This window comes from Bipolaris maydis, assembly GCF_028858645.1.
Source record: "Bipolaris maydis strain C4 unplaced genomic scaffold PSV08scaffold_18, whole genome shotgun sequence".
NCBI lineage: Eukaryota > Fungi > Ascomycota > Dothideomycetes > Pleosporales > Pleosporaceae > Bipolaris > Bipolaris maydis.
The window spans coordinates 670,243-691,547 of record NW_027093874.1 but is presented as its reverse complement, the minus strand read 5'-3'; the positions used below and the strand labels follow the sequence as shown (position 1 = coordinate 691,547).

The following is a 21,305-nucleotide window of genomic DNA, read 5'->3' as shown; positions in this document are numbered from 1 at the left end:
ACAGATACTTTGTGGAATGCATTGAACATGGATTAGCATCACAGTGCCCAGGAACATCCTTCCATCCTATTCCATCTTATTCCCATATTATATGCTCTTCGTCTTATTCTGCCAATCGTTTTAACGCTCCCACATCAGCCTAGCTTTACATTTGTCGGAACCAGCGAACACACTACTTCTACCCTCTCCACCATTCGACCGCCACCACCACCATGCAAAAAATTAAACACTTTCTTTCCATACATGCAAAAATGCTATATAGCAACAAAAAACGCTATTTTGACACGAGTGGGGTTCGAACATCAAGTTGGGGGTACAAAGTAAGTGCGCGCCCATAAACTCCAGTTTGGAGGCATTAAAATAGTAATTTCTAGAAGGAAAGGATATATACTATTTGATAGCTACTTTATAGCTATTATAAATAATTCTAGAAAATCTTAATAATTAACTCTACACTAGCATAACAAAAAAAGCCGTTGCGTATATAGACCAGGGGTTTATCTTGGCAGTTATGTCGTTTCGCCTGCGATAGGACAGGCCGAGTGGATAGTATTGGAGTTCGGAATGGTCCGAGCTCCCGACTACTACCATGTGAGAGCCTATATATGTAGTACTACGTATATATGTAGTACATATTCTAGCCTGGTGTACCTTTACCCCGCCATCGATACCTTACGTTGTGTCCATATCTCACACCCAAAAGGCACTGTCCATACTCGCCATGTCGACCGATCATTGCCGTCCCCTCGAAGCCATCAACGCTTTCATCAAAAACAGACGCGGTACCTTTTTCGAAGCAGAACTGTTCGCTGCGTTGTTTAGTTGTCCTGTTATCCGCTCCTTCGAGTTTGCTTTAGCTGATGGAGCATTGCTTGCGACTAGAGGCGCACAACCACTACGGGGCAGTTATACGGAACGATTCTGGAGATTAAATGAGGAAGTTCGAGCTGCGCGCGGTTCTCAGGAACACTGGGCTCGAATCCTCGTCTTGTTTGACGTCAAGAGTTCTATATCAGGTTTCGCTGAGGACCAAATTTACATCACGTCAACTAAGCAGCAAGCTCGAATAGGAATATACATCGCAACGTGCGCAGCTAATCCAAATTTTGTCGAGATTATCCCCAATCGATTTTCGAACAGCAGCTTAGCAACGCAGCCCAATCGAAAAGTGGCTGTCAATGCATCTCGAAAATCCATCCTGCCACCATCTGCCTACGGTTTTTTGAGCCCCTGTAATAGCTGCTATCGAATGCCGCTTTCTTGCTTGCCTCAAGCTCTTGAAAACATCCAACGTTGCGCCCGAGATGAAACAGATTATATAAACCCATGGACTGGTGTTCGCTTCACTGGGTGGAGACCACATGTAGAGCATGGAAACGAATTCCTGGCACCAACAGAGAACTCACAGCACTTTTCATCGTACCAGGGCGTTCTAGAGGTGTGGAGAGGCTGTCTTGTAGCGCGCATACGAGATGCTATTGACCTTGATTTCGAACTCGTTAATCTACAACCTCAGCTAGCCGACTTCAAGTTTCTGACCTCTGGTCTTTACAAGCGAACTCAACGTCGTCAACTTTTCGTTCAATACAAGATCGATGGCCTGTATCGGTCACCAGCATCACCTCTAACAAAAGTGGCTATTGGGCGCAATCAGCGAGGTAGCCAAATCCGTTATTACTTTACTGACTATGAGCGGTACGTTTAGTTGAATTCCTCAACATTACTTGTGATCAACCGCTCATATAGCTAGGTTTGATTATTTCTTCTACCAGTTTGACTTTGTAGACCAACAAAAGAGAGCCTGGACGAATTTCTTCTTCCTTCCAGAGCGCGTAATACCCGACGAATTTTACACAACAAGTTCGAAAGAAGGAGATTTCTCTGGAGATACATTCAAACCCTACTGGATAGCTATGGATTCAGACGGTGCATGGGTCAAGGCAGTTTATGAGATCATCCAGCGAACTCCGGAGCCCCGCTTACCAGGAAAACGACCCCATAGACCTTTAGGAAAATCTTCTCAACCAGACACTAGAATGAACGCATCGACTATACGACAACCGTCGCTTCTTCAAACGGAGGTTTTCTTTGGAAACGTCTTCTTTACGGTCATGGATCAATGTGCGGCTCGGCGGTCAGGGTTAGTAATCGTGTTATCAGCGGTGCATCCTATGGGTGATCTTGCATATTGCCGATACAATTGGACCAAACAGGAACAGGAGGCATTCATAATGCACAAAAAGGTCCCTTGTACTATCACTGAGCTTCCCCGGGAAACTGCGGTTGTACCGTTCTTCTTATACACTAGAAAGCGGGAAAGCACATCACGTGGGCCAACGCTTTCAACTTCAGAACTTCAGAGGCTCAACATATGCCCCCAGGGCCGATTACTCATCTTTGATGTTTTCGGACAGGATGGTTCTGGAATGTATAGTCCGTTACTCGTCGTGCCCTCTGACGACATTAGACCCACGGCAGACCACTTTGCTATCTATGATTCTAACAGTGGCAAGAACAAACATGAAGAGTTCGAGGAAAGAGTTCCTTTGCTTGCAGAACTTCTACAATCGGGTATGAGCCCTATAGATTACGCCATCTCAACGACTGGGCCAAACGTTTTTGAGAGTGGTCCTGATGCATGGACAGAATTGTGGACTTTGCTCAATCGTCTCACGGGTCTTGAAGAGTTTGCTATCCCTAAGCATTCTTCCATCAGGCGTCATCCAGGGAACTATCGATTGGAACTTCAGGAGATCCATCAGAGCCTTGCTGACCGACATGCGCTTGTGGAAATACCCTCAGATTTCAAAGAAATTGGAAACGATGAAGATAGTGACGACGAATCATAGCATGCAAGCAACTCCGAAACCAAATTTCATTGCAAAAATTGTTATACATATTATCAGACTTGGCAGATAGCGCTTGGCAAGAAGATTTCATCCAAGCATAATGCTAAAAAGAGCTCGAAAGCCCTGAAATGTACGTATAATCCAGCTGTCATCAACTGTCTCCTCCATGGTAGTACACGAGGAATAGGAAGAACAAATAGTAGGTGAATCCAGGCACTGGTGTTTAAATCTTTCCGAACCTGCTATGACGCTACCCCGTCGCTTCTTTGCATCCTGCATCCTGTTTTTTGTATCGAGGATGGGCGTTTCATGCTGTATTGAACTGAAGTAGATGGAAAGGTTGCGTTCATAGAAGGAAGGCTCCAACGACGAGGGGTTCAGGAGCTCGAAGCTGAATGTGCTACAGTCGCCAATCGAAATGTGCATTGTGCGAGTAACTTCTACAGATTCATTACATGATTGAATATGACGGCTGTGATGACCAGGGAGGGTTAGGATGATTCCTTGCGAACAAGTGTTTCTGATATGGAGGGTTCTCTTTCGTGGGTCGAAGAAAAGGATAAAGTGATGCGATGCGATTTCAACTGAACATGGTAGCTGGTAATCGTTCGAACGTGCTGATCCAAAGGAGAAACAGTTGCGACCAAGAAGGTTGTTGAAGGATAATCTGACAACTCGCCGTGCAGCCAGGGCTGGTACGAAATGGGAAGCTCGGGATTCACACACAACATGGCGAAGGTTTTGACGTAACAAGGTTGTAGAGTAAGAATTAGATGTGAGCGGAATTAGCTCAGCAAAAATAGGTGGCTGTGACAAAGGCAAAGTACCTGCTAGTGAAGAAGTCATGATGATGTGGTATTGGAAAGTAAAGAAGTTTTTGCTTAAAATGTCTCCTGTAAAACATTTCTAAGACCTGTAACAAGACATGATTCTTTCCTTATTATGCCACAACGGAGCAATTACAAGGGCACATACACTCTCAAGGTTCCATCATTTACAAGTCAACTGCTTGATCCGTACTTCTCTCATTAGGTGGGTGCCGACTTAGACGCCCTCCAAATCGAGAGCGTGTTGATACAACTTCAGGATTACGTCCTAATGCTAGACCTAATTCTGGTTGCAAAGGGCGTGGAATAAGTTGCCATAGCTTTCCTGAGGTCATACTAGATTCCGTATCCGTAGGATGGCAAACACGAATAACAGCATCATATAAGCTTCTGAGATTCTCGTGAGAATGTTCCCGAAATCGAGGGTCTGATGCACCCTTCTGTTTCCAGCAGCCCTCTACTTGGGCCAATCTGTGTTCTGCGTCCGGCCCTTTGCGTTTGCGTAGCGGTTGACCAATGATAGGCGCAAGCGCCGATATAGTGCCAAAGTAGAGCGGATTTGATCTGATTACTATGAATGAATTATGTGCTGTGCGAAAAATTGGGTATCGGGGGCCTGAAACAACCTGGATACAGTATAGCGGGGTCGGAGCTGGTGGAGGATTGAGCTGGAAATCGCAAGCTAGGTATCTCGAACGATGAGGGGAAGTCATGAACTTTGTCTGTCCTTCAGTACTCCATGTATAGCGCATGAAGACCAGGGATGGGATAGATGCACTGTTTAAGTGAGCTTCGCCAACATTCGAGTCTAACTGACGCACCTGAGGTCACCGGGAGAAGGGCCGCGATTTGGTGGATTGAAGGTTTGGCGGCTCCAACTACTTCGGCTAGGTAAGAAGAAGAAGAAACCTTCTTTTCGCGCTACAGCTATCTCATTTAGCGCCAATGCATCGATTTCATTTGCTGGTAGGTTACGATCGTTCGTGCTATCATAGGTTCTGTCGCGGACCTGCTGAGTGAGATATTCATCAAGGTCGTCTTTCCAGAAGTGTTGGGCGGAGGGAGCAATCTCGCGGAGTCTTGGCAAAGACTTGGGCTGTCGCTTCTGATCGGCACGACGATTCTTGCCGTAGTTTTCCGGGGTCGATGGACTCTCCATGCTTAGGACCGCAAGAAGACAGTCAGTTTGGCACTGATTAGTGGAAGTCATAAAGCTGTATATACACGTAGCAGCGTATTCAAGACAGAGCCCCACTTTTTGACAACACGTGCCTGGCGTGTGTCACATACAAACAGTAGGCTTCGTGCAGGCTCACTCCCTAGTAAGCTAGTAGTATATCAGAACCTACATATTCCTTGAGCGACCTGAATTTTCGCACAGATCCTTCCTAACTACCGTGGAGATATGTCGGCCACCGTTAACTTTGCTACGCACCCGACTCAATGCGATGAAGCCCTACAGAAGCTCTACAGAGACATATGCAGCACCAGCTGTAAAGATCGTGCAGCCAAACTCCAAGTGTTCAGCGAGCAGATGTGGGAAAGACTTGAGCACCATCCTTTGCCTGCTGACAATATCATACAAGGGTTCGCAGATATATTAAGAAATGACAATGACATCCTCCTTGTTCGTCTGGTTGTCCCTGACTTTCGACCCGGTTCTCCTATCCCTACCAATACTATCAAACAGAGGCTTTTGCAGATCAATCCTCGCCCATCTCCTCTCGAATCCATACGAAAGTATTTCCCTGAGCGCGATACCGAAGTTCATCGACTGTATGAAGAAGAAAAGACTGTCCTTCAGGAAGCAGAGTTATATCGAGCTGCCGTCTTATTGTACGGTCATGGGAATATCAGCCAAGAGCGAAAGGAAAGGCTGCAGCATTGGCTCGCCACATACCCGGCTGAAGAAGCTTAGGAGCCGGCCACAGTGTTTTGCCAGCTATGAAATTCGTAATGCCCTAATCGTAACCGGTGTACATTCCAAGTACCACCATTATGACGGCTCTGTACCTTCCCTAGCAAAACTCCCTCATCCACCTGCACAGTTCTACAAGAATGTAAGCCCGCATCCTCATCCGATAATCTATTCCTTCGTTTGTTAATCCTTTCTTACGATCGTTTATAGCAATATTGTGAATACAATCTCACGCCTCTCTTCCGTTAATTACCAAAATCGCGATATTCCCCAATTTTGAATACGGCGTAATTTAAGTACACGGGAATTTCACGGGCAAGATAACTGGGGGTTAATTGGGATCGCGTAACATGCATGTTGGCTCGTGTGAGGCTCTTTGTCAGTTACGTGTGTTAGTAATCCAACATAGTAATGACTATTATATACTCATTAGGAAGCGTTATAGGGGAAGCAATCAGTGCAACAGATGAAGAGCCTATCGTATTCAGATTTGCTCAGGAGCTAGAGATCTCTAGGAAAAAACTGCTGAGTTCACAGGAAATGGGTTGTTAATGTGACTCTGATCAATGCTATGTAAAGGTGATTCAACTTGCTGCTTAAAGGATTTTAAGACTGCTTCATCGAAGCTAGTAACCTCTCTCGCACATATATATAGTATATACTAGAAATCAGATTGACGTTATTGGTTTCGTCGCTCCTGCATACTATACGATCCTCACTACGACTGCGCTTCCTGGAACGGCTTGATAAGCAGATTGCGGATGCTTATAGCAAGCAATTCAGCGCCCGAATTATTTATATACGTATTAAGGCCAAGACTGTCGAGTCGGTTTATGGCCCCATTGTAATATGGGCCGGAAGCGGTGAATCGACCTTCGAGACTGCAGGATCGTTAGCACACCCTCTAACAGTGACATGTTTAACGTACAAGCTTCTTGAAAGTTGTTTGTGGAGGACTAAAATCACACCCGGACCATAACGGACGCAGAGCTTATGAATCTTCGCGCCTCGTATACTCCAGTCGCCCACGTTAGCCATCACCTCATGTTTTTGGAGACCCATTTTATCGAAATCCAACGGGGTCAAAAACCGGTCTAGTTCTACTCGCATCATTGCTCCAACTCGACCGGTACCATGGGGCCGTAGAAGTTGCATCATATCAAACCAGAAAAGATCATTAAATAATTGGAAGATGTGTATCTTCTCGTCACGACGTTCAACCTGTTGGGTCCACTTATACCGAGCCATAAAAGCGTTACCAAGGTCGTCGGCCGAACTGTACTGGCCACAATTGCTAGCAAGGCTCAACGCTCTTAGAAAATTTTCAGCCTCAGTATCTGCTGGGTATTTCTTGAGGTGTGTGGTGACAAATACAGGGAGTGCCGGTAAAATTTCCAGATTTGTGATACGTTTCCATGGATCTCCAGGGCCACCCAATTGACTTTTCAGGCCCCGTTTCCGCTTCTTCGTCTTCTTGAGCGGCAACAAATCACCCTCTTCCAATTCTTCGCATTCAACGCAAATTTCGTAAATGGTTCGCAGCGTGTCTAGTTGTTCTGTATCTAGCGCATCGCGAATGATGTTTGGCTGTCATAATTAGCAAAAGTAGCAGGAGATTGTGTCAGGGCCAAGGACCTTGTCTACCTCACCGATCAGAACATGCAAGCGATCCAATAACGCACCCAACTCTTCGATCTTTTGACTCTCCATTTCCATCGATGACTCTTCGAAGAAGAATTTAGCGCCTATTAAATCTTCAAGGGCGGAATAACGAAACCTCCAGCCGGATAGATGTCTGACATTTTGTATGATACCTATGTTTCACTCAAGTAACTTGTCCTAGCTCTCTAAAACATGTGTTCAAATACTTGAGAAGTTTTTGCTTTCATTCATTGCCAATATCATCTAAGTTTCCTGTTTCACTTTCGAATTATAACGAACTTGACTTTCCAACATACAACACGCATGAAGTTATGCCTTGTATCTTTGCTTTTAATGTACCTGCGATCCATCAAATGAGATCAAAGCAAGAGAAATTTATACGCTCTCGATCAGCTCAAGCAAAGATGTTTCTGAAGGTACGTATTATGGACGTACTATTGAGTTGGTCTAATTCGTATATTAGACGCTGCGATTCCTTTTTGAGGGCCTAGTGGCAACATCGTTAAGCTTCTTGATAGTCTTCATTACCAATGCTTTTTTAGTAGCTCTCAATATCCTTGAGCCCGAACACTTAGAGCATATCATGGAATTAAGACCAATATTTTCACGAGCTATTTGGTCTCTTTTTCTGGTCATATGGGCCTATGTTCGCGTAGAGAGGTATGCGCTGAAACTGAAAGCCTAAACATGTTACAACTAACGTGTGCATCTTTTCTAGACCTTTCGGACGACACATTATACAATGGATAAGCCATCTTGCATGGTATGCACTTACCCAACATGCCATTTATGCCAGCTTCATATTGCTGCCAACACCCCGGACGTTCTACCCAGCAACTGCTCGGGATCTCTATTTGCATTCCAACCCGAGCATATTGAAACATAGACGCATGTCAGATCCTGGGTTTCACTCTCTGCAAGACTGCAACACGTTCGGGAATATGTCTCGAAATGTTTCTGAAAGCTCTCCAGGTTCCTCAAAAAGCCATGTTCACCTTCCTCCAATTTGTGTTGTTGATCCACAAAAATTACCGACATCCATGTACATCCAAACGAATTACATGGGGAGTGGAGTGTCTAAACCCTCCTTAGTCGAGGCCAAAGGGACCTGTGAGCGCCCAGACCCAGACTGTGCTGAGTGCGACCTGTTGCGTGCGGAATGCACACGACTGAAAAGGCTACTTTATGGTGATATAGAGGACAATATTTCCCAAAGGAACCGACTACCTGTGGATTCAAAATCGCCAACTGGATACGCGCAATCGATGAACTGTTACAAACCCAAAATGATTGAAATGGACGATGAACTAGAGCATATTGCTGAAGAAGCAAACCATGCAGGAAATTCAAAAAGTGATGGTAGCCAACCATTGGTCCATAAAAATTCAGCATCGTCCGAGAAGGGGCCTGGTTTAGATGGAGATTTGATCCCAAATGGGGGAAAACATATGGACAGCTTACGGGATGGTGTCTTGCCCAAAGAAACCCGAAAACCCAGTCTTACAATAAGGAGAGGTCAAAGACGTACGATGAAAGATGCAACTGATGAAGAGAAAGAGAAAGCACATGATGTTATTCGAGAAACAAAGCTCACGACCCAAGAGGATGCCATGAGAGTAGCCGAGTTGGCCCAGCTGGACGCCCAGAGGGAGAAGGAAAAAATACGGATCGAATACCGCTCAAACTTCTTCAGCAAGCGTTATATATCAGTAATTCGAGCAACAAGTCCCAATTGTCCAAACAAGACTCCACAATGTGAGTTTGTTATACCAGACAATACTACATTCTGCGCACGCGCATTGCCTTCTGACGACGGTATTGGCGCGTCTTTTTGGACTGAGACAAATTTCGATGAGGCTTTCGACATCTCCGATTCTAACGAAAGTGTCTACGAAAAGATAAGTCCAATGGTACTCGAGCTTAGCAAACCCACAGGTCGCAATGCAGTTTTTGCAGTAGATGGTTTTAGTGGCTCTGGAAAATCCCATACAATGGCTAACATTCTTGGAAATCTTGGCCAAAATCTATTTGACATTCCAGGATCAGATGTAGAAGTTGCCATGGAAGCGTTTCAGTCACTAGGAAGTGATGTCAATTCCTTTGATCTATCTATCAAAGGCATAAGTATCGATGGGCTGCAGAAGGTTAACAGTAGCCCAGTACGCTTATATCCAGCCCGTATGTTCAAAGAAGAACGTCCGCGATATCTTGTCAAGACAGCTTCTGCGTTCCGAGCTGTAGTAAGTTTAGTAGAGGACTTCCGTGAACAAACCCCGACAAAGAATAACGCCACATCTTCTCGCACACATCTTGTCCTACTTTTCTACGCGACAGCACGGCAGAAGACATCCACCCTATGTCTCATCGACCTCGCTGGTAATGAGCGAAATGATGCATTGGAGGACATTTCCATTCAACCAAGGAATACAGGGCGGACGAGTGCGATCAACGAAAGCCGTATGCAGATTTATCTCGCGTTGGAAGCCGCTATAGCGGGAATAAAAAGAGTAACACGCGATACTTCCGTGAGTGATCTACACTGATACCTACTTCGTGCGCTGAGCTGACTTCAATTAGATCGGAACGCTCATTCAAGAGTTCTTAATCAACCGAAATGCCATCCTCGTTATGGTTTTTCACGTGAGCGTTTATACTTCGCTTCATGGAGCCGTTCTTCCAACACTCTCAGATGCTTCCCGTTTAAAGAAAGCAAGAGCTAAGCGCTCACGTATTGAAGGAAATGACACAATGACAACTAGCTGTCTCTCAAATTGAATCCCCTTAGAAAACTCCGACCTGAGACCCCCCTCGTGGGGCATTTCAGAAACCATGGTCGACTCAACGACCCCTAGCAATGTTGGGACACTTACGAAGTATATCCTCTACTAAGGTTACACTAAGGCTTTGCCTTTTCGAGGGTTTTACCATCATGAGAGGGTTTGAAGCTCAAATGAAGCGGTGTGGCATCTGTTGCTATCGCCGAATGGTCATGGTGTGGTGGCTTTCAACCTATATCCTACTCATCACATCCCTTTTTATCTTGTTGCGAAAATCACCACATTTTAGAATAATTTCGACGTAACATATGATTTCAAGCAGTCTCAAGTACATATATGTAGCTTTCCAAAGCAAAAATTGTTATCTTAGACTTGCTTTAATGGAGCTACATTGCTAAGCACAAATAATAGTCAGGCGTCGTAGTCAGGCGTTGTCGCATACACTAATACCACGACAATCTGACATCTTTAATTCATACATCGGTCTACTTACAACACCCCCAGGGGTGATGGGCTCGGAAATGATTAACTTGATCCTTCTTCTCTAAGATCGTTGGAATTCGACTCATGCGGAGCGTATGTAAAAGCTCATAAGCGTTAAAATAAGAAGATAGGTATCAAGAGCCACCTAAGCCTGAATTAAAATCGCTAGGGCTTTCATTCAATGGTACGCATCCATTTACCTGATTTCATCAAACCCTCATGAGATCGAGGGTGAGGATGTCTCTTTGCTAAATGAGAATGGGAGTGAGTTTCACAGTATTCCCCATAGAAATAAGCCAAGATGATAGCCATGACATCTCGAAAATAAAAGTTACGACAAAACGACTAGTGAAGAGTCACACATATCCCACAAATTGCAGGCGATCTCAAATGCTTAGGTTACCTGATATATTCTATAATATGCTGATGCTAGGATTTAGGATTTATCGTGACTAGATACAAGATAATCATGATGGAGAGAAGAAAGATCGTAAGTAAAGAGGAATGGACACCCGGATAGCAGAGAAATGATTGTGGATACAAATATTCGATGAAAAGGAAAAGAGGGGAGAGAGAAAACAAGCACATGACTCCAATTAAGTGCAAAATAAACCGGAGGTACCGGTTGAGCTATGCCTTTTCCTGATCCCGGTACCGTACACCATTCTTCATGAGTCATTGTTTATATCTGCCGACGCATGTATGTGAGTCTTGCGCATTATCGACGTAGATTTAGGCGATGAAACCCAAGCGTATGATAGATCATGCGGAACAACCTAGATATAGCAAGAAGTGCCGTGAATGCGACAGTGAAAACTTTGACTATGTGGATGTGTTCGGTTTTCGCAGTTGGCATCGATGATAATCCATGAAGGAAAAGAGCGGTAAGCGCGAGGAATGTACGGTAGGAACTCGCCACAGCCTCGAGGCTGTTACATAGGATTGAGTTTGCTGCAGAGACAAGAGCCTTGACCAGACTACTAGTACTCTCGTCGAAGTATTCCGATGACATTGCGATGGCGTAGTTCTAAAGTGTACATTAGATCAGCATCACCATAATTCAAAAGACATTTAGCCAACCTCTGCTATATCCAACAAGATATCCGTGTGATGATAAATGAATGACAGTGCGCTGGTGATTGATCGAAGTTGGCCGATAAGCCCATTGGTCCAGGTAGAGAATGATGTAGCCAACTCATCACCAATATGGGGGATCATATCAACGTAATGCTTCCAGTGCGTTCGATGAGAAGCTTCCATCATGGCTAGCAAGATACCGTGTATCTCGTTCCGGCACCAGGTGAAGATGATGATGTATGTGCTAAGCATCAAGAAACAACGAATAGCTGTATGTACTGGTCGCTCCATAGCTATGTGGTGCTTCAGGCGAATATTTCTCAGTCCGTGTAGGCTATCCTTGAGATCTAGATAATACTTACAAGATTATGCGTATGTATGTGTGTGTGTGTGTGTGTGTGTGTGTGTGTGTGTGTGTGTGTGTGTGTGTGTGTGTGTGTGTAGGTTAGTGTCGATTGTGTTGAGTTGTGTATGTGGAGGAGAGTGAAGAAATGAGTGTTGAAGATCAACAGCGGCAAGGCTTGATAAAGCTCAAAGATAGTTGTCGGGTTTTTTCCGCTGGAAGAGCATCTTAAAACTTTCAGAAATTCATGGCTTGTTCATGCCATGCAGCGCGACAAACATTATGGCGATGGATGGATTGTTTGACGCTGCAACGCGGACAGTAGCTAGCCGCTGCTTGTCGACGTCTCACTCTGATTGACAGCGTTCTTGTCAACAAATGGCTCATTGTCTAGATTTTCTTGACTTTGTGCGTATTGGGCGCCAAACCTGTTGAGACAATTTTCGAAGGAACCTTTCCAATATCGAATGAAAATCTCACTTGAAGTAGTGGGATTAGTCGTATGCGTGACTGCAGCTGCAATAAAACTTTCTATGCAACTTGAGAGCTCCCTTGACATGTTCAGGGCATCCCCAAATTGTGTTTCATCAATTGGCGATTGTTCCGCCGAATCAGGCAGGCCCCAATCGCCGGTCGTAGGTTTCAATGTAAGACGCATTTGTTGTGTTTGTGCCGCCGGCAGTCTCAGTCCACGAATCAATAAAGAAGGTGAGGTGTGTGCAAGGCTGAGACAATTTCAGGAGAAAGCAAAAACCAAGATATTTTAAAGAGACAGTTGATGAATACTGTAGATAACAATCGAATTCGTAGCAAGTAAAAGCTCGCGATGGTGGTTGATCTTGTACCAGAAAACTTGGCTGATCGATGGATTTTTCGGAAACACGGCAGATCGAAACTGAGACCGTACTACACTCAATCCCGGATCGCGACGCCGACGCCAAACACGCCGAAACCGTCAACAACGAAGGACAAAGAAAAGAAGTTGAGTGATTCATCAATCGACAGCGTACCCACAGTTGCTGGAAACAAGCCAGTGAAGGTGGAGAACGATGACAATTGCCAAGTCCATGGGTGTAGTCCGCCGCCGCACATATCCGATACTACTAGTGGTAGTAAGCAACAGGGATCCGTAGCGACCCAACAGACGCATGTTGTGTCTCCACTCCCGCCTTCACCCAGCCATGGCGCATCGAATTTGTTTGTTCCTGCGATCACCGCTTTTTTTCTTTCAGCACTTTGGATCTGGGCATCTTGGCACGGTAAAGGTCAACATGGGATAACGGCGACACACTATAGCCTTGACTTGGTACTTACGAGATTGGAAAACGCCACTGCTATAGCAGCAGATTGCTGTCCAGTGCTTGAAGATACTAGCGCTATGCGTGAGCTACTTAATGAAGCTACAGTATTAGGGTGGGATGCAAGGCATGCTGCTGACATGGCTGTGGACCATCTGGGTGCGATGATGCATCTGTTGACAAACAAAAGAAGCATCTCGAGACAGGGAACACCGTGTCTGCCGATGGTTCTAATCGCGGCAAGTTTCAATTCTACATTCAAACATACAGTAGAAGTAGCCAACTACCACATGAAGGCGTTCCGCTGTTGCGAACGGGCCAAAGCAGGCTTAGAGAACGCTATTGGAAGTGTAAACACCGAACGGATGAAGCTTTACGCTGGTCGGAAAGCTAAACATGTCGGGCTTTGGAAACAGATGTCGGAATTTATAGGCCTCGATACAGATACGTCCTTCAGCGCGACTTTACACCACTATGACCTTCAGACAGCATCACTGAGGAAACTAGATCAAATTCAGAAAGAGATTTCGTTAGCAGAACAAGGATTCGAGAGGGAACGGGCTTTATGGTACGGTGCGAGTGAAACTCTTCAGGAGGTATTTGGTGTAGTGATTGAGGATCTCGGTGCAACTAGAGGGAGTCAGCTTTGCCTGAGTGTGGACCAGTTCGAGAGTCTTGTGATGAGAGTTGGTGGATTAATTAGGAAGTTCACGATGTGATAAAGAGATGTAGTGACCGATACCTGCATGTTTGGCTTTTCAAATTTTACGGAAGCCATTGCTCCTAATAATCTAAGTATCATGCAACGCATTGTTGAGCAAAATGTATATCGAGGACTAGTTTACCAGGTGAGGTTCATTCTCTATTCACGCCTAGTGAACTGCGCAGCCTCGTAGTGCTCACACTACACTTCGTCTGTCTTTAGTTTTTTTATGTTCATACCACCCCACAGGCCCAAAAACAGTTTCGGTAGTTTTGGACGGGATATCCAAACCCCGGGAGATCCACCTTCGAGTCCATGAGAGCGTTCGGTGGGCATATTGCGTGCATCTTTTAATCCTATGCTCGCCAAGCGCACATTGTATAATTATCCAATATTGTTGAAATGACTTCTTAATATTTAATGCGCCATTGGAGAAATGTGTGCCCAGATACTGAAGGAAAGGAGTTTGGTGAAGGAGAAGGGCGAGGTGTTGTACGAAATCATTGCGTTTGATGAGAGCAACTGCGATAGCCCCCGTAGCGAGTTCTCCAAGCATGGGCAGAATTTGATTGTGGGCGGATGGTTTTCCAAGGGTAGTTCTTCGAGATAGTCTATAATCAATCTCGACCAAGTGAACTGGTGAAGACAGCCGCGGTGGACGAGATTTTGGGAATGTTCGCGATGGATACGTACGTGAGGTCTGTGCGAGACGCTGTCTACTTGACGTACTAGTACTACTACGTACACGTACTACGAGCCTGCAGGGCTGCAAACAACAGGACGCGCCGGCTAGCAATGACAGCAACACCATCCTCCCACCCGCTGCGCACCGTAAAGGATAACAACACAATGAGTTCAGTTTCTCACATGTTCGTATGGGGCGTTACATTAGCTCTTATTGCTAGACCATGGCTCACTGGGGATCAGCCAACGATACATTGGAAGTTGGTAAGTTGCAAGTCGTATCTGTTCTATACTCGTTTCAGCTAATAAAACTGTAGCAAATAGTTCAGTTAATGATCGCGATCGTCATTTTATTTATCGCCATCCTATGCGCGTTCCACGTCTTCAGCATGTTCGCAGTTCACGTTTTAAGTGCTGAGGCTTTAGAGCGGTTTCATGCCCAGCGAGGTTGGCTACAGCGGTGCTCGTATCAGGCAGCTATCATAACCTGGGCAACTTGGTGGCAGAAAATTTGGTAGTTTTTTGAGTTTTCCTGGTAGATAAGCTTTCTTAGCGGCCTTGCATGTGCTAATCTAACGAGAGTTATACCTAGATTAAACTGCTACTACCACTTTTCCCAAAGCGCCTGCTACTTCCGCCGCATGCCAGCTTCCTTAACGCCCAAACCTCTCGGTCTCCCTCCATTCCTATAATTCCAACAGAGATATGGAAGCATTTCAAATCTTCCACTTCTGGCGAGGATAAAGTTGGTATACAGGACACGTTGGAATATGCACGCTCAACTGCACAGCGAGTATGTCAATCGCCACTCACTTCTTGTGTTTTCCACAGTTGTATGGGGATCCCGGTGGCATATTTTTCCATCGCTGGCATCGTTCCCCAATCCTTGTCATACCAATACACTGCGATGCCAATGGTGTGGTTTTATCTATTTCTGTCCAATCATTCTGTGTCTGCTGCTCTTGCAGGTCTTTGCTCGATCGTGCAGCAGCATTAGAAGGTTTTTTCTCTAGTGATGTGATGTAGCTTTGGTAGATACGCTCAGTGAGCTGTGCCGGTATCCGCATGATCGAATTAACAACGCTGAAGGTTATCCATGAAATGAGCATCGTTAATCGTGTAATAAGCAAGCTTTGCATAAGCTCTACGTAAAGGAAGGAAGCCACTTCTCCAAAAACCACGATAAGGCGAGCGCTTCCCCAGAGGAATTGAAACAGTATGTGCAGTCTGTTAACGATTAGCCAAGTAAGGGCCGATAAAATACTTAAGGCAAGCAGTGTTGGTGAGAGTGTCATAACTAAATCTTATAGATAGAAATAGGGCTCACCTCTATCTTCTAAATACAGCTGGTTAGTTGTGTGAACTCCATACTTGCTTCTTGTCTCTACTAGTAGCTTCTATCCATCTGCACGTACTACATAGCTGCTAGGCTCTTCTAGCGCAATCTTAGCCATACCAATGCGCCATATCAACTTCTAGTCGTCTTTCTGCGAGTTCCTTTTTTTGCTGATAAGCCTTTGGTTTGTCGCCAAAGTCGCATGCACATCGTTGAATAAATACAAGCGCTTTTGGGAGGAGGACGATTGGCATTTGATACGGGCCGTTGCATGGACTGAGCGAGGCATGCAACTACGACAGCATCAATAGATATGTTCAAGGTTTGGTTGTTCGAATTATCCTAAGCTATCATCTTTAAACTCGCTGTCCCGAATTCCACGTAGTTAACCAAGTCACTGTTCGAGATCAGCGCCTTTGCGCATACGAGGAGAGGGGCCAATAACAACGCCAAGATCTGATGTTTTGCCAAAGCCTAGCGGAGCTACGCAAAGCGTCATGAAGGAGACCTGCTCTGTTGATTAAAATGGATATCTAGAATCTGAGACAAGTTGTATTCAGTATAGCGGCGTGGTTTCCGGAGAGGGGTTCAGTAAAAAGTCGCGCGCCACAAAGCGCGATCGGTTTGGTGTTTGGAAATAGTTGGTTTGGCAGCCTGGGTCCATGTATACCGCGGTCATACGAGAGCAGAAATCGATTCCCTATTAGATTATGAGTGACGACTGAGCCAGTTGAGAAAGTGTACGTGTGTTACTTAAGCTGTCGGGAGCAGGACCGCGAGTCTTTGGATTAAACGTCTATTTATTCCAGCTGTTCCGATTTGGCAGGAACATGGAAAAACCCAGCGCCTCACAACACGGCGATCTCGTTCAAGGCTAGCGCGTTAATCTCGTTAAGGAGCAACAAGCGGTCGTTGGTGTCGTCACGGCATGGGTTCTATCGCGAACTTGTTGCCGGATATGATCGCTAAGCTCTTCTAGCCAGAAGTAGCGCTGGGAGGTAGGACTCTAGCGTAGTTTTAGCAGTGTCTTAGCGCGTGATACTTTGCTGAAGGAATAGTTCACGGTCTCTATGGATGTTGGCGGGGTGTAAGAGGGCCATCTAGGTACAGACTGGGCCAAACCTATGTACCGTCTTGGCCCGACAGGACGAGCTGGAGCAAGATGTATCTCCGACCAACTTCCATGTAAGGTACCACCACACCTTGGAAATCCCAATTTGTCCTTGATAATGTAAAACGCTCTTTCACCTGAAAATTGCGACAACTCTGTTCTACAAGAGCAGTGCCATGAACTCAGCCAAGCTGGATATGAAGATCGCGAGACAAAGCTCCAGGTTTTCTGCGAGAGCCTTTGGGACAGGCTTGAACATACCTCCGATCATACAGAGACTCTCCTCTCTAATTTCCCAGCCCTTCTTACCAGCAATGACGACCTTCGCTTTTTTTTAGACTAGTCACTCCTGACCTTCGATCTGCCGTCGCCGCCGCCGCCGCCACCACCTCTGCCAATTCTCCAAAGAGAGATCCTGTGCCTCGCTTCCAAGGCCGGTCACCACTATTCGAGTTACCATATAGTCACCGTCGGAGACACGATACTGAAGCTCATCGCCAATTTGAGGAGGAAAAGAGATTTTTTGCAGAACGCCTCAACCATCTTAATATTTTCCCTCTTCAGCTCAACCTGATGAAATTTACGATACAGCTTTGCATGTTTATGCATTTTTCAGTTGGATACGTGCATTGCATCCTTTACTCCTTGGAATCGTAGTGACGTTTGTATATCCGTCATCTTCATGAGCCTTATCACAAGCCCTGGGACAACTTGACTCATCGTAGGGCTCGCTCCCATTCTTGCAAGCTTCTCGTACACATTCCTTACCAGCAGCCTCACACCTCTCGCAAAGATCAGCTCGATTGTCGCACTGCTTCTCATCAGAGAAGCACTGGTTGCACGGTACATGGTGTCTAAATGCTTCATAGCTACGTATCTCATCCACGAGGTCTGTAGTGGTTGCGATTCCTTGAAATGTACAGATCCTTGTGGTGGTACGCCAGCAAGACGCGCAAGAAATACTTCTGGAATTGAGGTTGTGAGCGATTTCTGGAATAAAAAAACGACAGTCGTCTTCGTTCTCACAGTGGTCACATCGTAGGGTGTATGCCGTTTCGAAACCAGACAATGCCACAATATCTCTCAATGACATGCCGTAGGTGTCATCTACGATCAAGGCCCAGTAGGCCAAGCCATTTGCGGTCTTTTCTGAACAGCTCTTTTTATTTGCGATATCCTTTTTCTTTTGATTGAGAATCTTTTCGATTCGATTGCTGGCCATTGGTAATGTGTTTGGCGGAAGGGTCATCAAAACTCGACGCATCATGCTGCACGTGTCAGGACTGATATAGAATAACCAGTGCTATGAGAGTTCATAGCGACCATACTCAGATTACTTACTTATGAATTGCAGGAGAGTCGGCGTTATGTACTCTGGGACTGCCATGGTTCCATTGTCGTTGAAGCAACCCATTTGGCCCATAGATTGGGGTGACATATCGTGAGCCTTCCTCTTGTAAAAGGATATCAAGGCGACTATGTACTGAGCCGTCTTCAAAATCGTAAACTTGATGGAGTGGCTGTGCATGTCGGTTTAAGAAGGGGAGTTGTATGAGCGAGCTCCCAGCATGGCCCCCACCCTGACTTTCGGGAATTGACTCAAAGGTTGGCTTCCAATCCCTTGTTTCTGACTCTTCATCACAGGTGTTGCAGCTATCGAATTTGGCCAACCAATCTGTATCTCCCGAAGGCAAGAGGATGAGCTTGTCGAGAAAAGGCTCTTGTGTAGATGGAGAGCTCATTGTGGCAGCGACATATACAAAATCCTGGCCTAAACACAGCGGTACCCTGATACTCCTCATGCGTGCGGGCTCGAATAATTGTGAAGACGGGACACTTGGAGGCCAGAAATGGGGAATGAATCGTAGTATGAGCGCCTCCGAGGATCGTGATTTTATACCTTCCACAAGTGAGACCGGCAGGATCCTACTAGATCTATATCTAGATCGGTCACACTCTGTCCAGTTGTGTCGAACCATTACTGCATCTCCACAAGCATTACCTTCCAGAAGAATGCACGCGTGTTTTCCTAGCTTGAAACACTGGTTGTTGATGGCGTCGCAAAATGATATACGGAGCATTTCATTCCCAGCTGCTCTTGAGGGTTTGCTCTGGCTTTTCTTTGGCTCTGTTGACTGACTCTCTTCATACAACAGGCTACCCTCGTACACCAAGGATCGCCACTTTGCTTGAAGTCTCTGTTTGGCCAAAACTCCGTGGTTGCGTATCGTGGTAGCGATGCTAGACGCGGCACCAGGACTCTTCAGGTTGACACGAATTGCTGGCGTGTTGCTTCCAGCTTTGTGTCCTTCTCTTGTGTGAATCGCGACCCAGTCGCCATGTTGATGAAGAAGAAAATGCCAATTATGTTGCTCCTTTTTCCATTCAGGGCCTGGCCTCAGTGATACAATATTGGATCTTGTTTCGGTCGGTGTAGTCACCTTATGCTCAATAAGATACGCTGTGGACGACATGTTGTCCCGAAGTACCAAGTCGCATGCCAATGGTTGTACGAGATTAAACAAAAGCTCTATACCACACTCTTTTTGAGAGCGAAGAGTCTGGACAAGCTCGTGGATAACACCAGCAGAATTTCTTTGCCTTCCCCCCTGTATCATCATCAACTTTTCGAGGTTGGGATCGGGTGCTTGCGGAGTCCAACCTCGTAACGTAACACCATTAGATGGGTTGGTATAAGCCGATTGACCGTTGAATGTGTTCCTCAGTCTTAGCAGTGCTTCAAAGAGGTCGCACTTATGTACCGCGAACGGCGCCAAGAGATTACTGATGTGCAGAGGCTCACGCGGTCGCAATCGATGAGTCTTACTGGACTTGTCTTTATCAGCACACTGCGTGTCTCGATATGCCAATTTAAGATTTGCATGCAAGTCCGTGTAGCTTCTGATAGGTAGCAGGCACAGGATTTCGGTATTGCCAGGTGGCGCGACTATAAACAAGGGTGCAATTTGGTGAAGTTTTCGAGCGCTGATGCTAAGCTTGATGTCAATTGGTACGATTTGGAGGGTCTGCTTTTTTTTATGCTCATTAACCCAAGTCCATACAGCAGAAGGGTCCATGTCCATAGGGAATCCCTCTGGCGGATCGAAGATGAGTCCTCCATCGAGCATGCTAAAATCTGGCCCTAATGATCCTTAGTTAGCACTTTAAAATTTGCTGTTTTCAATGTGCCTAAAAGTACCTCGAATCACGCCGATCCGCTGTCCATGATCCTTGAATCCTTGGATACATGCGCTGGATAGCATACGAAATGCATTGGACTCGGCAATCCATCCGCTTATAGCTGGGAGTCGATTAACTGCGGTCTTGAGCTGAGCTTCTGTTGAGCTTGAATCTGCCATGGTAGCTGATGTATCTTTCTATCAAAGTTAGTACTGGGCAGCACAAGCTGACATGACTGGCAGGTTCGTACATGCAGGGCTTACAAGAGCACGGAAAGGTGGGAATCGAGTTGCTTTGCAGAGCTTCAGAGCTACTAAAATCAAAGTGAATTGGAAGACCGCCACTGTTCGAGCGCCAGAAGGTTCTTGCATCTGCTTGAGCAAAGTTGAGATACACAAGTTTGAATTGTCTAGGTTAGTCGCAGATTGGAAAGCTTTGGCCCCCACTATCACGAAGCATTTTTCCCTCAAATGCTTCAATCACTAAGTATAGCCGGGTGAGACAAAGATTGCATATCATGCACTGAATACAGCGTGAGCGACGCCGCCACAGTAGTATGCATAAAGACCTGGACTAATTGCGTAAGTTTGTGTAAGCAGCACATAGCCGGAACTCCTTTACATATGCGCGTTATCCTGTTTACGCACAGATTACTTCCAGCTTAGTAGACCTGTTCTGGTAGTTTAAACCTCACTGCTAAGGTCAGAAAAAAAGGCAACGAGACTATCTAGGTCCTGTGATTGACCACGTATTGCGAAAATATTCTATGCTAGAATATAATCTCGAGTAATAGAATCAAAAAGAGAGAATGCTGAAGCCATCGTTTGACGGTGCGGATAAACGCGTCAATAACAACGCATGTTTGCAACCAGTTTGCAACCCCACCAAGACAAAAAAGCATTGCTTAAAAGTTCCCGTGTTGGTACGAATAATGCATGGACTTGCAAGGGCTTGCATGAGCTGCCGCGAGATTATCGGGAGTTGCTATGGCGCAGGAAGGCACACTGCATACGATATGGAAGCCCGAACGGTGAAACCCTATCGCAGTTATAGCTGT

The 21,305-nt window shown here is 45.7% G+C and overlaps 9 protein-coding genes across 9 annotated transcripts; 5 read left to right on the top strand and 4 right to left on the bottom strand.

Moving 5' to 3' along the window:
• Nucleotides 1-564: 564 nt before the first annotated feature.
• PSV08DRAFT_190909 (uncharacterized protein) lies at nucleotides 565-2,849 on the top strand (the record flags this gene model as incomplete). Its single annotated transcript, XM_066091978.1, has 4 exons — nucleotides 565-617; nucleotides 823-1,695; nucleotides 1,751-2,718; nucleotides 2,803-2,849. The coding sequence occupies 4 exons, from the start codon at nucleotides 565-567 to the stop codon at nucleotides 2,847-2,849; spliced, it is 1,941 nt and encodes a 646-aa protein (XP_065947983.1).
• A 994-nt stretch (nucleotides 2,850-3,843) lies between these two features.
• Nucleotides 3,844-4,887, bottom strand: PSV08DRAFT_406034 (uncharacterized protein; the record flags this gene model as incomplete). Its single annotated transcript, XM_014220543.1, has 2 exons — nucleotides 3,844-4,453; nucleotides 4,498-4,887. Coding segments are annotated over 2 exons (1,000 nt in total), but the record flags the coding sequence as incomplete, so codon positions are not given.
• A 179-nt stretch (nucleotides 4,888-5,066) lies between these two features.
• On the top strand, nucleotides 5,067-5,715 carry PSV08DRAFT_366734 (uncharacterized protein). Its single transcript, XM_014220542.2, has one exon. The coding sequence runs from the start codon at nucleotides 5,082-5,084 to the stop codon at nucleotides 5,592-5,594; it is 513 nt and encodes a 170-aa protein (XP_014076017.1). The 5' UTR covers nucleotides 5,067-5,081; the 3' UTR covers nucleotides 5,595-5,715.
• A 597-nt stretch (nucleotides 5,716-6,312) lies between these two features.
• On the bottom strand, nucleotides 6,313-7,310 carry PSV08DRAFT_357255 (uncharacterized protein; the record flags this gene model as incomplete). The annotated part of the gene is made up of 3 exons (XM_014220541.1): nucleotides 6,313-6,475; nucleotides 6,523-7,181; nucleotides 7,230-7,310. 3 exons carry the CDS (start codon nucleotides 7,308-7,310, stop codon nucleotides 6,313-6,315), a joined length of 903 nt encoding a protein of 300 aa, XP_014076016.1.
• Nucleotides 7,311-7,839: 529 nt separating this feature from the next.
• On the top strand, nucleotides 7,840-9,976 carry PSV08DRAFT_342571 (P-loop containing nucleoside triphosphate hydrolase protein). The gene has a single exon (XM_066092771.1). The coding sequence runs from the start codon at nucleotides 8,147-8,149 to the stop codon at nucleotides 9,797-9,799; it is 1,653 nt and encodes a 550-aa protein (XP_065947982.1). The 5' UTR covers nucleotides 7,840-8,146; the 3' UTR covers nucleotides 9,800-9,976.
• A 1,258-nt stretch (nucleotides 9,977-11,234) lies between these two features.
• PSV08DRAFT_357253 (uncharacterized protein) lies at nucleotides 11,235-11,776 on the bottom strand (the record flags this gene model as incomplete). Its single annotated transcript, XM_014220539.2, has 2 exons — nucleotides 11,235-11,543; nucleotides 11,597-11,776. The coding sequence occupies 2 exons, from the start codon at nucleotides 11,774-11,776 to the stop codon at nucleotides 11,235-11,237; spliced, it is 489 nt and encodes a 162-aa protein (XP_014076014.2).
• Nucleotides 11,777-12,762: 986 nt separating this feature from the next.
• Nucleotides 12,763-13,953, top strand: PSV08DRAFT_191281 (uncharacterized protein; the record flags this gene model as incomplete). The annotated part of the gene is made up of 1 exon (XM_014220537.1): nucleotides 12,763-13,953. One exon carries the CDS (start codon nucleotides 12,763-12,765, stop codon nucleotides 13,951-13,953), a length of 1,191 nt encoding a protein of 396 aa, XP_014076012.1.
• Nucleotides 13,954-14,373: 420 nt separating this feature from the next.
• PSV08DRAFT_406032 (uncharacterized protein) lies at nucleotides 14,374-15,139 on the top strand (the record flags this gene model as incomplete). The annotated part of the gene is made up of 4 exons (XM_014220536.2): nucleotides 14,374-14,530; nucleotides 14,587-14,626; nucleotides 14,702-14,885; nucleotides 14,939-15,139. The coding sequence occupies 4 exons, from the start codon at nucleotides 14,374-14,376 to the stop codon at nucleotides 15,137-15,139; spliced, it is 582 nt and encodes a 193-aa protein (XP_014076011.2).
• Nucleotides 15,140-18,405: 3,266 nt separating this feature from the next.
• On the bottom strand, nucleotides 18,406-20,427 carry PSV08DRAFT_375244 (uncharacterized protein; the record flags this gene model as incomplete). Its single annotated transcript, XM_014220534.1, has 2 exons — nucleotides 18,406-20,210; nucleotides 20,268-20,427. 2 exons carry the CDS (start codon nucleotides 20,425-20,427, stop codon nucleotides 18,406-18,408), a joined length of 1,965 nt encoding a protein of 654 aa, XP_014076009.1.
• Between the last annotated feature and the right edge of the window lie 878 nt (nucleotides 20,428-21,305).

What these genes read in the sequence shown, in the direction of transcription:
- PSV08DRAFT_366734 (XM_014220542.2), top strand. Translation starts at nt 5,082, where the DNA reads ATGTCGGCCACCGTTAACTTTGCTACGCACCCGACTCAATGCGATGAA.
- PSV08DRAFT_342571 (XM_066092771.1), top strand. Translation starts at nt 8,147, where the DNA reads ATGTCAGATCCTGGGTTTCACTCTCTGCAAGACTGCAACACGTTCGGG.